General features: G+C 40.8%; 1 protein-coding gene across 7 annotated transcripts in view; it reads left to right on the top strand.

The window, feature by feature from the left end:
- The window catches only part of aff4 (AF4/FMR2 family, member 4), a 114,121-nt gene that overhangs the window by 59,024 nt on the left and 38,595 nt on the right, over window positions 1-16,502 (top strand). For 4 of the 7 annotated variants that reach the window (XM_072263999.1, XM_072264000.1, XM_072264001.1 and 1 more), the window contains 4 exons: window positions 8,350-8,376; window positions 13,797-13,851; window positions 14,379-14,416; window positions 14,980-15,139. In XM_072263999.1, coding sequence (XP_072120100.1) covers window positions 8,350-8,376; window positions 13,797-13,851; window positions 14,379-14,416; window positions 14,980-15,139 — 280 coding nt within the window. The remainder of the gene's footprint in view (window positions 1-8,349; window positions 8,377-13,796; window positions 13,852-14,378; window positions 14,417-14,979; window positions 15,140-16,502) is intronic. The other 3 variants (XM_072264002.1, XM_072264006.1, XM_072264005.1) reach the window with 3 other exon arrangements.

Genomic DNA, 16,502 nt, shown 5'->3' with positions numbered 1-16,502 from the left:
AGGACAAAGGGTCACCTATTACCACCTCAAATGGACTTAGTTTAGTTTTCTTGTTTGGGGTTACTCTGATGCTACACGAGAGCATAGAAAGAACCATAGGCCATAGTACACCTTCCTCATGGTACTTATTTGTTGTTTGATGGTGCCATTCATTTGTTTGACTTGTTCTGATTTCTGGGTGAGGTGGATAATGAAAAGACCATTCAATGTTCATCAGTCATCAAAGTTCCTGATAAACACTCCCAGTGAAATGTGTTCCTTGGTCAGAGTTGATGTGACATGGCAATCCCCATCTAGGAAAATGATCCTTGATCAGAGTTTCTGCTCTGTGTATGGCAGTGGCTTTATTTGTTGGAATAACTTGCACCCATCTTGAAAACTTATCTATTATTACTAGTACATCTGAGTATCTTTGACCTTTTGCTAAAGAAATGTAGTCCACTTGTAAGTGTAAAAATGGACCAGGAGCATTTAATTGTGGAAGCTTTTGTTACTGCTCCATTCATAGATAAGAGTTGGTGAATGAGAGAGCTCTTATCCAAAATAAGCTTCCTGAAGTGTCCAGGCTTGTACCAATATAACCACTAGGAGGCACAATGAACAACTGCATATACAGTCGGCCCTCCTTATCCGCGGGTTCCACATGCGCGGATTCAACCAACCGCGGATCAGGAAAACCCGGAAGTTCTCTCTCCAGCACTCATTGTTTGAGCATGTATGGACTTTTTTTTTGTCATTATTCCCTAAACAATACAGTATTACAACTATTTACATAGCATTTACATTGTATTAGGTACTATAAGTAATCTGAGATGATTTAAAGTCCAGGCAGTCTTTAAATCGGATTTGTACGTAAGTCGGAACCGGTACATCTGGTGCGTATTATTTAGCGTCAGTTAGTCAAACGTTTGTCTTAGTATATAGTATGTATTTTACCTTTCCAGGCATATAAAACACTTAAGAAACGTATGTATTTCAATAATTAAACCACTGCGTTGCTTAGTAATAATTGTAGCTTTCATCGGGGCAGGGCCTTTCACATGCTCCGTTATTCTCATCTTATCCTTTAATATTCTTCCAATCGTTGATCGACTGTAGCCTAATGCTTTTCCAATGACCGATGGTGTTTCACCTCTTTCCAATCGCTTTATTATTTCCACTTTATCTTCAATCGTGATCGTTTTCCGTCAACGGAACAGAAACACTGTGGATTCAGCAGCAGCCGCGGGCGGCGGGTCTGGAGCTCCCCCGGGTCCTAAAGTCCACCCGCACTGAGCCAGGTTAAATAAGGGACTTGAGCATCCGTGTTTTTGGTATCCACGGGGGTCCCGGAACCAATCCCCTGCAGATAAGGAGGGCTGACTGTACATATTGTGGCCACTAGGAAGCATATTAAATTGCTACACGCATATAAGAACTTAATATACAAGTAGATAATGGTTAAACTGCAAAGAAAGTAACAAACCGATCCAACGACTCCACACAACTTGAAGCTCTTGATTCTCTCTTAATTCAGTGCCATTGATGTTATCAGGAACATGTGCACTGCCTGTCTTGTATTAAGTAGAAAAAAAGTTGAAAATATCTTAAAGCGTTTTATAACTTAGCATTTCTTAAATTTAACAACTGCTTTATAGTCAAAGTCTTATATGTACAAGTGCATGCAAGCACAGGTGCAGAGAAAAATTTATTTGCAGCTACACAGGCAGAATCAGAATCAGGTTTATTATCACTTACATGTGTCATGGACTTTGTTAACTTAGCAGTACAATGCAATACATGATATAGAAATAAGTCAAGCAATTACAGTAATTATGTATATTGAATAGATTAATATGGTGCAAAAACAATATATATCTTAAAAAGTGAGGTAGTGTTCATGAGTTGAATGTCAATTTAAGAATCGTATGGCAGAAGGGAAGAAGCTGTCCCTCAATTGCTCAGTGCGTGCCTTCAGGCTTCTGTACCACCTTCCCGATGGTACCAGTGAGAGGAGGGCATGCCCTGAGTGATGGGGGTCTTTAATAATGGACGTTGCTTTTCTGAGGCACCACTCCTTCAGCGTGTCCTGGGTACTATGGAGGCTGGTACCAAAGATGGGGCTGACTTTCTGTAATTTCTTTTCGTCCTGTGCAGTTGACACCCCCCTCCCCCACCCCCCAGTACCAGACAGTGATGCAGCCTGTCAGAATGCTCTCCATAGTACATCTGTAGAAGTTTTTGAGTGTTTTGGTTGATAGACTAAATGGTATTAGAGACACAACTGCAAGAAAAACACAAATTAAGTGTGGTTATGCAAGAAAAAACATAATTAGAACAGTAAAGCTTAGTCAAGCTGCATCCCTTTGGTTCTCCACAAGCCAAGGCAAATGGAATTTTTGTTGTAAAAATGTTTGTTTTTCTCTATATCCATAGTTTCTGCAATCTGTTCTTATAAAACAAAGCCACTTGTAATGAAATGAACATGAAGTAACAAAATCTTTATATTCACCAACAGGAAGTGGGCACCTCTATCTTGGCTAAGATTAGTTGGCCACCTCTTTTTGTAGTTAAGAAGCTGATTGTAAGATACTTGTACTAAATAGTTTTCAAAGTATGCTTAGATTAGAAACTTCAACAATATTTCCAAATCAGTCTGATGTGTAACTTGGAAGATAATTTTGTAGGCCATGGGTTTCTCCTCAATCCTCCTGTCTTCGCAGTCCATCATCTGGAAGGACAGTTTTGTAGAGATGCTAGTAAAGATGAGCATTGGATTGCTACAATACATTTTATAGATGAAAAATGAACAGAGAAAGTATGAGTGTTTAGGGTAACACACATCAAAGTTGCTGGTGAACGCAGCAGGCCAGGCAGCATCTCTAGGAAGAGGTGCAGTCGACATTTCAGGCCGAGACCCTTCGTCAGGACTAACTGAAGGAAGAGTGAGTAAGAGATTTGAGAGGGGGAGGGGGAGATCCAAAATGATAGGAGAAGACAGGAGGGGGAGGGATGGAGCCAAGAGCTGGACAGGTGATTGGCAAAAGGGATATGAGAGGATCATGGGACAGGAGGTCCGGGAAGAAAGACAAGGGGGGGGGGGAACCAGAGGATGGGCAAGGGGTATATTCAGAGGGACAGAGGGAGAAAAAGGAGAGTGAGAGAAAGAATGTGTGTATAAAAATAAGTAACAGATGGGGTACGAGGGGGAGATGGGGCATTAGCGGAAGTTAGAGAAGTCGATGTTCATGCCATCGGGTTAATGGTTAGGGAGATAAGATGGAAGTTGGAACATAGAACAGTGTAATACTGAAATGGGCCCTTTGGTCAATGCCAGTTTAAACTGCGTATCTGTCTACAAGTGCTTTATATCCCTCAGTTGTCTTCCTATTCATGTGCCTCTTAGTGTTGTTTTAACCACTTCCCCTGGCAGTACATTTCAGGCACTTATCTCTCCACTATTTCTTTAAAATAGTCTCCAAACTTAAAATGGTCTCCATACTTGAGGAAGGATATACTGGCTTTGGAGGCAGTGCAGAGGAGGTTCACCAGGTTGATTCCAGGGCTGAAGGAGTTAACCTATGAGGAGAGATTGAGTCGCCTGGGACTATACTCTCTGGAGTTCAGAAGAATGAGAGGGGATCTTATAGAAACATACAAAATTTTGAAAGGGATAGATTTTGAAAGTTGTTTCCATTGGTAGGTGAGACTAGAACCAGGAGAAACTGTTTTTCCCAGAGAGTGGTGAATCTGTGGAATTCTCTGCCCAGGGAAGCGGTTGAGGCTTCCTCACTAAATATATTTAAGAAACAAATAGGTTTTTACATAGTAAGGGTTATGGGGAAAAGGCAGGTAGATGGAGCTGAGTTTACGGACAAATCAGCCATGATCTTATTGAATGGTGGGGCAGGCTCAATGGGCTGGATGGCCTACTCCTGCTCCTATTTCTTATGTTCTTGTGTTTAAAGCACTGGCTTCACAATCTCCATTAACTTTCCTCCTCTCACTTTGACGCTATGGCATCTAGTAATTTACATGTCCACTTTGGCAGTAAAAACTGGATGATTCATGCTTCTTACAGTTTTATATACTTCTATCAGATTGCCCCTTTCAGCCTTCTGAGAAGACAATCTATTTCAGGTTCCCTTGCCCCCATCATATTTCTTACTATGGATGGCCAGTCCCTAGACACTTCCATCCCCCACCAGGAAGGCCTCAAAGCTCTCCCGTTTTTTTTTCTGGACACCAGACCTAACTAGTTCCCCTTCACTTCCATTCTCCTCCACCTAGCAGAACTTGTCCTCACTCTAAATAATTTCTCTTTTGGCTCCTCCCATTTCCTTCAAACAAAAGGGGTAGCCATGGGCACTCGAGTGGGTCCCAGCTATGCCTGCCTGTTTGTCGGCTATGTGGAACAATATATTCCAAGCCTACAGCAGTGACTATCCTGCACTTTTCCTATGCTACATTGACGATTGTATTGGTGCTGCTTTCTGCACCCATGTTGAACTAGTCGACTTCATCCACTTTGCCTTCAACTTCCACCCTTCCCTCAAAATTTACTTGGTCCATTTCTGACATCTCCCTCCCTTTTCTCGATCTCACTGTCTCTGCTTATTCACTGATGTCTATTATAAACCAATGGATTCCCACAGCTACCAGGACTATACCTTGTCCCACCCTGTTACTTGCAAAAGCGCCATCCCCTTCTCTCAATTCTTCTGTCTCTGCCGCATCTACTGTCGGGATGAGGCTTTTCATTCTAGAATGAAGGAGATGTCTTCCTTTGCAAAGAACAGAGCTTCCCTTCCCCCACCATCAACTCTACCCTCAACCGCACCTTTTCCATTTCACACACGTCTGCTCTTGCCCCATCCTCCCGCCACCCTACCAGGGATAGAGTTTCTCTTGTCCTCATCTCTCACCCCACCAACCTCCAGGTCCTGCACACAATTCTCCGAAACTTCTGCCACCTCCAACAGGATCCGACTACCAAGCACATCTTTCCCTCCCCCCACTTTCTGCTTTCTGCAGGGATCACTCCTTATGTGTCTCCCTTGTCCATTTGTCCCTCCCCACTGATCTCCCTCCTGGCAGTTTATCCTTGCAAGCGGAGCAAGAGCTACACCTGCCCCTACACTTCCTCCCTCACTACCATTCAGAGCACGAAACAGTCCTTCCACGTGAGGTGACGCTTCACCTGTGAGTCTTTTTGGGTTATGTACTGTGTTCGGTGCTCTTGGTGTGGCCTCCTGTATATCGATGAGACCCAACATAGACTGGGAGACCGATTCACCAAGTACCTACGCTCTGTCCACTTGAAAAAGTGGGATCTCCCAGTGGCCGCCTATTTTAATTCCGCTTTCTATTCCCATTCTGATATGTCTTTCCATGGCCTCCTCCACTGTCATGATGAGGAACAACACTTTATATTCCGTTTGGATAGCCTCTAACCTGATGGCATGAACATTGATTTCTCATACTTCCAGTAATGCCCACCCCCCATTCTCTTTTCCCTCTCTCACCTTATCTCTTTGCCCACCCATCGCCTCCCTCTGGTGCTCCTCCCCCACCCCCCCTTTTTCTTTCTTCCATGACCTTCTTTCTCTTTCACCAATCAGCTTCCCAGCTCTACTTCACCTGTTACCCTCCAGGTTTCACCTATCACCTTGTGTTTCTGTCTCCTCTCTTTCCATCTTTTAAATCTACTCAGCGTTTTTTCTCCCGTCTAGCCAAAGGGTTTTGGTCCGAAACATCAACTGTACTCTTTTCCTAGTTGCTGCCTGGCCTGCTGAGTTCCTCCTGTATTTTTTTTGTGTTGCTGCACAGTTTTCCGACCTTTTTCCAATTATTTTCTAATCTAGATAACATCCTCTTACTGCGTCCAGTGCTCCCAGTGTGGCCTTCTATATATTGGTGAGACCCGACGCAGACTGGGAGACCGTTTCGCTGAACACCTATGCTCTGTCCGCCAGAGAAAGCAGGATCTCCCAGTGGCCACCCATTTTAATTCCACGTCCCATTCCCATTCAATCCATGGCCGCCTCTACTGTCAAGATGAAGCCACACTCAGGTTGGAGGAACAACACCTTATAACAACATCTGGGTAGCCTCCAACCTGATGGCATGAACATTGATTCTCTAACTTCCGTTAATGCCCCTCCTCCCCTTCTTACCCCATCCCTTATTTATTTTTATTCCCCCCCCCTTTTTTTTCCTTCTCTCTCTGTCCCTCTCACATCACTCCTTGCCTGCTCTCCATCTTCCTCTGGGCTCCCCTCCCCCTTTCTTTCTCCCTAGGCCTCCTGTCTCATGATCCTCTCCCTTCTCCAACTCTGTATCCCTTTTGCCAATCAACTTTCCAGCTCTTAGCTTCTTCCCTCCCCCTCCCACTTTCAAATCTCTTACTATCTCTTTTTTCAGTTAATCCTGACGAAGGGTCTCGGCCCAAAACGTTAACTGTACTTCTTCCTATATATGCTGCCTGGCCTGCTGCGTTCCACCAGCATTTTGTGTGTGTTGCATGAATTTCCAGCATCTGCAGATTTTTTTGTGTTTGCATCCTCTTGACGGTCTTCACTTTCTCAAAATCCTCCACATCCTTTCAGTTTCAGTGGCTAGCATTATACCTGCTACAAATGTGGCTTAACCAAAATTTTATTCAGCTGCAATATGACTTCGCAACAGATGTGGTCATTAGGGACACCTGGTCTCTCACATTCAGTGAAGTGTTCCAGTCCATTGGCTCAAGCAAAGGAAAAAATCTTGCCTTGCCGTATTGCTACTTGCCCTCCTTGCTGAAAACCAATCTTCACCAAAGGCAATACTTTAACTTCAGCAACATTTCTACCTCAATATTGTCTTTCTCAACTGTTAGCCTCTCTTTTAGCAACACTCAGAACACACTGGAGGAACTCAGCAAGTCGGGCAGCATCTGTGGAAACGATGAGTCGATGTTTCGGGCTGGAACCCTTCGTCAGGACTGAAGAGGGAAGGGGCAGGGGCCCTATAAAGAAGGTGGGGGGAGGGTAGCAAGGAGAAAGCTGGTAGGTTCCAGGTGGAAAAACCAGTAAGGGGAAAGATAAAGGGGTGGGGGAGTAGAAGCAGAGAGGTGATAGGCAGGAAAGGTGAAGAAGGAATAGGGGAAAGCACAATGGGTAGTAGAAGGAGGCGGAACCATGAGGGAGGTGATAGGCAGCTGGGGGAAGAACAGAGTGAAATAGAGATAGAGGAAGGGAGGGGGAGGGAATTACCAGAAGTTGGAGAATAGTATGATCATACCAAGGGGCTGGAGCCTCTCTTTTATCCACTGCCAGGCCTTGCAGTAAGGAAGGAAGCAAACAGCTTTTCACCTGAATTGAGAAATTGAAATATTAAGTGTGTGCCTGAAAGCATGATGGGGGCAGAACTCTCACTGCATTGATAAACCACCTGGACCAGCAGCTGAAGTGCTATAACTTGCAAGGGTATGGGCAAGACCTGGGAAGTGGAATTGAACCAAAGATCATTTTTTTGGGCAGCATCAGCCAAATGGTGGCCTTCTGTGATGTACAGTATGTTTCAATGATATAGAAATCAAACTTGAATACTGTATACCTCTTCATTCATAGTAGTATTCGTGAGCATAATCAGCTGTAAAAACACCTTAAATAGAAACCTGGTGAGATTGGCAACAGGTGACAAGAAATTTCTTCACCTGGAGGCAACTGGATCTTTGAAGTTCTTAACCCTAGATGACTGTGAAGGCAGAGTCGCTGAGTATGTTTAAGGCACATAAATAGATTTGGGTATTAAGGAGTTGCTGTTAATTCATTTATTATTATATGTATCTAGATATAATGAAAAACTTTGCATACCATAGTAAGTACATTGAGGAAGTAGATAGAAAACAATGCAGAATATAGTACTGCAGCTACAGAAAAAGTGCAGTGCAGGTAAACAAAATGCAAGGGCCATGACAAAGTAGATTGTTAGATCAAAATTCATCTTTCGCTGATGGAAGTAATGAGATTTGTCTCTGTTTACCAACACCTTGCAGATGGCAACATCTGAATTATTCTCTGATGTAGCCACAAAGGGTATTGAGCATATTAGCAATTTTAGTAGCTGATTTAGCATCCAAAGAATTTGCAATAATTAACCTTTGATTATTGATTCACATATTTTGTATCATGCTGCTCAGTGATCATGGTTTGTGTATATAGGGTATAACATTATTATTGTTCATGGGTAAATTCCCTTAAAGTTGATGAGAACAAAGATGTGGAAGTGTTCTGTGTTGTTATTAATACAGTAGACCTCAACAATTAATTTTATATTCTAAATGTTTATAAGTTGCATGACTTAGTGCCTTTTTTCTTTTTTAAATAGCTCAGAAGCTGATCAGACTCCTTCAGGGTAAGTTTACATCCAAGTGGAATTGTAACTGGAAACAGATTTTATGTACCTTGGTATTTGTATTCTAGTTACATACACCAAACTTAACACTTTTTGGTTAATAAGTGGTGTAGTTGGTCTGGGAGCTCATTCAACACTACCCAGAAGTGCTCGATAGATAGCGAAGAGCTTGGTAACATTATAATGTCAAAGTGTGGTCTCGTATAGTAAACTCTGATAGTGCCTGAAAGATGATCATAGTTGGGAGCTTAACATCCAAGGATATATATTGAATCAAAAATGCAGGCAGATAGGCAGATGAAGTGGCGTGGCTCCAGTCGCTTTTTTTTTAAAAATGGAATCAAATCCTTAGAGGTGACGTAGGATTGTAAGATGTAGAATTCTTATGGGTAGAGGTAAGAAACTGCAAAGGTGAAAACTCCCTAATGGGAGTTATATACAGGTTTCTGAACAAATTTCAATAGGAGATAGAAAAGGCATTTAATAAGGGCAATGTTGCAATAGCCATGGGGGATTTCAATATGCAAGTAGATTGGGAAAATCAGGTTGGTGCTAGATTCCAAGAGAGAATTTGTAGAATGCCTACAAGATGACTTTCTAGAGCAGCTTGTGGTTAGGCCATAAGGAGAATGGCAATTCTGGATTGGGTGTTATGTAATGACCCAGATTTGATTAGGGAGTTTAAGGTAAAGGAACTCTTAAGAGGCTTCTATCTTAATATGATAGAATTCACCCTGTAGTTTGAGAAGGACCCTTCTATCTTAATATGACAGAATTCACCCTGTAGTTTGAGAAGGAGAAGCTAAAATTGGATGTATCAGTATTGCAGTGAAGTAAAGAGAATTACAGAGGCATAAGAGAGGAACAGGCCAAATTTGATTGGAAAGGGACACTAGCAGGGATGACGGCAGGACAGTAATGGCTGGTGTTTCTGGAGGAAAAATTGGAAGGTATAGGAAAGATGTTTGCCAAAGATGAAGTATTTTAAAGGGAGGATGAGGCCACCGTGGCTGACAAAGGAAATCAAAGGCAGCCTAAAAGCAAAAGAGAGAGCACATAATATTGCAAAAATTGGTGGGAAGGTAGAGGATTGGAAAGTTTTTAAAAAACCAACAGAAGGCAACTAAAAAAGCTATAGAGAAAAGATGAAATATGAAGGAAAGCTAGCCAATAATATAAAGGAATACAGAACTATTTTTCTATATATATAGACATGAGTAGAAATATCAGACTGCTGGAAAATTACACCGGAGAGGTAGTATAGGAGACAACAGAATGACAAACAAACTGAGTAAGTATTTTGCTACAGTCTTCACTGTGGAAGAAACTAGCAGTATGCCAGCAATGCAAGAGTGTCAGGAGACAGAAGTGAATGTTGTTGCCATTATTTAGGAGGAGGTACTTAGGAAGCTGAAAAGCCTGAATGTAGATAATTCACCTGGATCAATGAACTATACCCCAGGGTTCTGAAAAAGGCAGCTGAAGAGGTTGTGGATGTGTATTAGTAATGATCTTTCAAGAATCGGTAGAGTTTGGAATGGTTCTAGAGGACTGGAAAATTGCAAATCTCATCACTGTTTAAGAAGCAAGAGGGGGCAGAAGAAAGGAAATTCTAGGTCAGTTAGCCTGATTTCAGTGGTTGAAAAGATGGTGGGGTCTATTATTAAGGATGAGGTTTCAGAGTACTTGAAGGCACATGAAAAAATAGGCCAAGGTCAGCATGGTTTTCTCAAGAGGATTCTGTGGAATTCTGAGGAAATACAGGAAGGATAGACAAAGGAAAGTCAATGGATCTTGTTTGTTTGGATTTTCGGAAGGCCTTCAACAAAGTGCCACAGGTGAGACTGCTTAGCAAGATGGGAGCCCATGGTATTACAGTGATGGTACTAGCATGGATGGAAAATTGTCTGACTTGCAGGAGGCAAAGAGTGAGAATAAAAGGGCCCTTTTTGGCTGGTTGCCAGTGACAGGGGTTGGTGTTGGGACTGCTTTTCACATTACGTGGCGGTGATTTGGATGAAGGAATTGATGACTTTGTGGCCAGGTTTGTGGACAATACAAAAATAGGTAGAGGAGCAGGTACTGTTGATGCAGGATGTATACAGAAGTACCTAGACAGATTGGGGGAATGGGAAGAGAAGTGGCAAATACACTATGGCAGAAGGAATAAAGATGTGGACTATGTTGTAAATGGAGAGAAAATTCAAAAACCGGAGCTGCAGAGGGATTTGAGAGTCCTAGTGCAGGGTTCTCCAAAGGTTGAGTTGGTAAGGAAGGCAAATGCAGTGTTAGCATTCATTTCAAGAGGACTAGTATAAAAGAGCAAGGAAGTAATGCCAAGGTATTGTAAGGCATTGGTCAGACTGCATTTGGAGTATTGTGAGCAGGTTTAGGTCCCTTGTCTGAGGAGAGGTGCTGGCATTGGAGAGGGTCCAGAGGAGGTTCACAAGAATGACTCTAGGAATGAAAGGATTAATGTGAGCGTTTGATGGCTCTGGGCCTGTATTTGCTGGAGTTTCGAAGAGTGAGGGGGATCTCATTGAAACCTATCAAATATTGAAATGCCTAGATAAAGTTGATGTGGAGAGGATGTTTCCTGTGGTGGGGAAATCTAGGACCAGTGGGCAAAGCCTCAGAACAGAGGGGTCTCCATTTAGATCAGATGAGGAATTTCTCTAGCCAGAGGGTATTGAGTCTGTGGCAATGGATTTCACAGGAAGCTTTGAAGGCCAAGTCATCGTGTATATTTAAGGTGGTGTAATTCTGCTCCTTTGTCTTATGGTCTAATTCACCGTCCAACTTGATGAAAATTCTGATGATTTGGCTCGCAAGGTGACATTCCGCATATTCTCCCAAGACTCACCACAGTCCAGTCCTTGCTCTCCCTTGAAACTTGCTGTGTTCACTGGAAAACTTATTTGTAATATTCTGTAACATTTTTTAAAGTAAGCAAAAGTATGTTGGTGTTTCAGTATAGGAAAATCTGCCCTTCGAGCACACCAAAGTCTTGAGTATGCCAGATTATTTGTTTTAACTTCTCCTTTCTTTATTGAGCTATCATTTTTTCCAGCTTTGTGAGACCTTGCATTCTCTAGTCATTCTCTAAACCTGGATAGTGTAGATCATACAGTGATTATAGAGGAAGTTAACAGATATTTATTTAATTAGCCTCTCCTTTTGAAAAGATTATTTTATTGGTAGCATTTTTCAGGCCTATTTTCTGTTTTGTGCCTGCGGAGTTCCAAAATACCATGGTACTTTCAACTTTCAAATGCCAAGGGAATCAACAACCTCATACTTATCCTTAAAATAAATATATTTTAACGCAATGGCGAGATACTGTATTTTAATAAAAATTTTGTCACTTGTGAAACATTCTAAGTGGTGCAGATAAACAATCAGATAGTATACAAAACAGCAAAATCTACTCGGTTCTGTGGAAACAAGTTTTTAAGAAAAAGTTCTGATGTATCGAATCTTGATTATAGCAGCATACTGTGTACAGTTCTCATTCCCATCTGTAAAGGATACTGTGACACTGAAGTGAATGCAAAAAGATTTAAGAATGACACCAGAAATGTTTACTAGCAATGTCACAGGATGTGCCAAAGCACTTTTCAACTGATGAATTACTACTTGAAATGCTGTCATTTCTGTATAACTGATGATGGTTGGCATTGTTGACAAGGCTTTTAGTGCTAATTGTTAATCATTCTTGAAATTAAGTCTTTTTACTGGTGTTACCATAGTGTTGTAAGCCGGCTGGTAGCGTAGTGGCATCAACGCAGGACTTCGGAGTGAAGGCTCCAGAGTTCGAATCCAGCCGACTCCCCAGGCACGCTTCCCATCCGTACTGGGTTGAGCGTCGAGCTAGCAACTCGACCTCGTAAAAAAGAAATTGCCTGCTACAGAAACATCAACAGCAAAAAGTTGATGGTCTATGCTCTCTTGTGAGTTTAAAAGGCAATTTCCTTTTTTTTTCCTTACCATAACATTGTGGGATAGAATTCCAGGATTGGGAACAAATGAACATGAAAGAATGAAATGTCTTTCCAAATTGAGATATTTACTTTTGGAAGTGTCAGGGAAGAGAACCTGGAGGTAATAGGGTTTCCATGTGCCTGCTGCCCTTGTTTTTGACAGTAGTTTCTTGGTTTTAGAACATGTATCAAAGGTAAATAACTGCAGCCTAAAATGTAGATGGGTATATGTTAGTCCCAGTTACCAGTGGTACACAATGTTATTGGAATACCAATTGAGCAAAATGCCTGGGGTGGGGGGGGACAACTGAGTAGGTAGGTTTGTTTTCAGTCGTATTGTGCTCGCTAAGTGTTGTTACAACAGCACATGACAACTTAGTGGAGGATATTTCCATCACTCTTTTAGTCTGTCCCTTACAGATCCTACAAAATCTCAAGAATGCAATAGTGCCCATATTTCTTCCACTCAGAATAAAAGGCCACAAAAATCGTGCGCATTCAAATCAGTTTAGGAAAGGTTGGAAACAATATACAATTTGAGATATTAGAACTATGCAAAGAAAGTGACTTGTGATATACCATAAATCCTGTTTGTAATCACCACCTTCAATATAGCATAGTGGTTAGCACAATGCTTTACGGTACCAGTGACCGGGGGATTGCTGGACAGCATGGCTGGAAGGGCCTAATCTGCACTGTATCTCAGTAAATAAATATTGATTGCATTAGTCTGGTTACTGTAATTCTGACTTGTCGGTTCTACCTGTGAAGTTTACTTCAAACTTAATTTCTTATTCTGTAGAAGGGAAGTCCTAATTTTAATGAACCTCCTCTACTCTTATCATAGAATATAAGAGCAGACAAGGTGTATTTTAATAACATTAGATTTTCTCTAATGGTGGTTGAAAAGAAAAACAAAAATATAATGTAGATTAACAAACAAGTTGTATAATGAAGCTGACTAGTTTGATTCGTTTTATTGCTTTGTATTGATATCATTAACTTTTTCTGTATTCAAAAATGTTAATATCAGGTTTACAAATATAATCAAAGTAATCCTGTTTACTTAAGTTTCAGTAGAGTTAGCTGCAAAGCAGAACCCAATTTTGTTTTCTTCCCTTTTGAATGAAATGCACCCTTAGCTGTTTTTGGATGTGGCTGTGTTTCCCTCTTTGAATGGATGTTTAATCATGTTCCGATTTTTGTGTTCCTGGTAAACATCTCAAGGTCTTACCAAATTATCAACAAAATATATTTTGTATTTTCTTGTAGTCTGCTATAATAGATGGTTATAAAGATTGTTCTAAAATTAAACCTTTCATTCCTCTTCTAGGTTTGAAAGTATAATAGAACTAGAGCCTTGTCAGTGTAGATTAGTTTCAGTCAATGAGTCCTGCTGTACATTGGTAATGATGGAAGTTCTGTTTTCTTTGTGCATAGAGTGTTGGAAGAGGACCTCAAACTTAGCAGCAGTGAAGACAGCGATGCAGACCAGGTTTGCCTTTAATCCAGCGTATGCTTTGTGTCTCAGAACTGAAATTTAATTAACTTATTTATATTTACAGATAAAATTGCTTGCCCCAGGCTGTTAATATGCTAGCAAAATATAAATAATTTGTGAGACTCTTGGACCACGTTCTTTGTTAAATTTCCTTGAATGGTCTTTTCACTCACCAAAAACTCGAGATTTAATGGGTGAAAATGTTTTTACCTTTATAATATGCATAAAGACAATTAGTGGAATTAAGGACAATTATACATAAAGGATCATATGCAGCAGGAACAAGGAGGAAGGAGGAACAAGTAACTGGAGATGGTAAAACAGGTGCACTGATATATTAAGTGACAAAAGTTAACGGAGAATGACCTCGCAGCTTATCAAACTAGATTGATTTTGCATTTGCAAGCTGCATGTTCCTTGTGTTGGGGAAAATCAAGATATTTTGAAAGAGAAAATTAGCTTATCGTTTTTGAGTATTGATTTGTCTTAATTTTATGAGTATCTTTTTGCTTTATTTTTAGGACTTGGGGAAACAACCTGCAAGGACTACTCCTGAAGGGTATGCAGTTCTTGTGTTAATGTAAATGTATAAAACCTTTGTTTTTCTAATCCATGCCACCCTACACTGCGCCATTTTGTAATTAAGAGGTATGCAGCCCATGTACTTGTAGACTTTAAAATGCATTGGCAACTAACTTAGAATCTTTATTTATTATTAGCTGACCAAGTATGTAGTTAAGACTTGCAACATATTGGTCTTCTGTTAGTTTTATGGGATTTCACATGGAAGATGCTTGAAGTCAGTTTCTAGAATACTGATCATATTTCCAGTAAATTACTGTTTAGTAAACACAGTGTATCCATTTTTTATGTTTTAGTAAACATGATACACAATTTTCTGGCCCTTTCAGAACTTAGTAAGCCAAAATTTAATTTAATGTAACATGTTAACTCATGGGCATTGTACCAGTGTTATTTGCAATTATCATTTTCCTAAATTTTTTAAGCATGCAATGTGTTATGAGGAGGGGACTCTTGTCAACTTTGCATATTTTCTAAAGCTGTTTTTAATTGTCTTTGGGAATGATTTTCTGTTTTTTTTTTTTTTTTTGTTTTTTTTAGTAGTTCTGAACCTTCCCAGCAAAACAATGAGTGTATGGAACCTCCAAGAGCTGATTCCAGCAGCCACAGTGGGTCTGAGAGCAGCTCTGGATCTGATTCAGAAAGTGAAAGCAGCTCTAGTGACAGTGAAGCTAATGAGCCGTCATGTATTCCGCCTGTGGTAAGTCAAGGGTTTATTTCTCATATACAGTGCTTATATATATTAAAAAAAGTAGTCCCCACCCCACCCCAGAAGTTTTCCTGTTTTATTGCTTTACAGGATTGAATCACAGTGGATTTAATTTGGCTTTTTTTTGTCAATGTGAAAACAGATTTCCACAAAGTGATCTAAGTTGATCTCAAATATAAAACACAAAATAATTGATATCATATTAAAGAGGGTGAATACTTATGCTATGTCAAATCATCACTGGTGCAGCCAAATGGCTTTAGAAGTCACATAATTAGTTAAATGGAGATCACTTGCATACAGTCAAGATGTTTCAATTGATTGTAGTAAAAATACACGTGTATCTGGAAGTTCCAACTGCTGATGAGTCAATATCCTGGCAAAAAGTACACTATGAAGACAAAAGAACACTCCAAGCAACTCCACGAAAAGGTTATTTGAAAGCACAAGTCAGGAGATGGGTACAAGAAAATTTCCAAGTCTCTGCTACTTGGAGTACAGTTAAGTCAAGCATCAAGAAATGGAAAGAATATGGCATTGCTGTAAATTTGCCTAGAGCAGGTCGTCCTCAAAAATTGTGTGTGCAAGAAAGGGACTAGTGAGGGAGACCATCAAGAGACCTATGACAACTCTGGACAAGTTGTAAGCTTCAGTGACTGGGTTGGGAGAAATGGGAGATCTTTTACGACATCCGTTGCCCTGATGCTTCACCACTAGCATCTTTGTGGGAGAGTGGCAAAGAGCACGCCACTGTTGGGGGATAAAAAACTCTCATGAAATCTCAACTAGAGTTTGCCAGAAGGCATGTAGGAAACTCTGAAGTCAGCTGGAAGAAGGTTCTGATGAAACCAAAATCGAACCTTTTGGCTATCGGACTAAGTACTATGTTTGGCATAAGCCAAACACCACACATCATTAAAAACACACTATTCCTACGATGAAGCATGGTAGCTGCATCATGCTATGGGGATGCTTCACTGCAACCTGGAAGACAGAGGGTAAAATGAATGCAGCAAAATATGGGGAATTCTTGGAGGAAAACTTGATGCAGTCTGCAAGAGAGTTGCGTCTTGGGAGAAGACTTGTTTTCCAGCAAGACAATGATCCCAAGTATAAACCAAAGCTACACAGGAGTGGCTTAAAAACAACAAAGTTAAAGTCCAGGAGTGGTCATCAGAGTCCAGACCTCAATCCAATTGAGAACTTGTGGCTAGACTTGAAATGGACTCGTGCTTGAGCAGTTTTGTAAAGGAGAATGGGGAAGAATTGCTGTGTCCAAATGTACAAAGCTGATAGAGACCTATCCACACAGACACAACTCTAAAGGTGCATCTACTAAATACTGACTTGGAAA

The sequence above is a fragment of the Mobula birostris genome, chromosome 7 (assembly GCF_030028105.1).
Source record: "Mobula birostris isolate sMobBir1 chromosome 7, sMobBir1.hap1, whole genome shotgun sequence".
NCBI lineage: Eukaryota > Metazoa > Chordata > Chondrichthyes > Myliobatiformes > Myliobatidae > Mobula > Mobula birostris.
The sequence above is the reverse complement of the archived record's forward strand: the minus strand, read 5'-3'. Positions and strand labels throughout refer to the sequence as shown.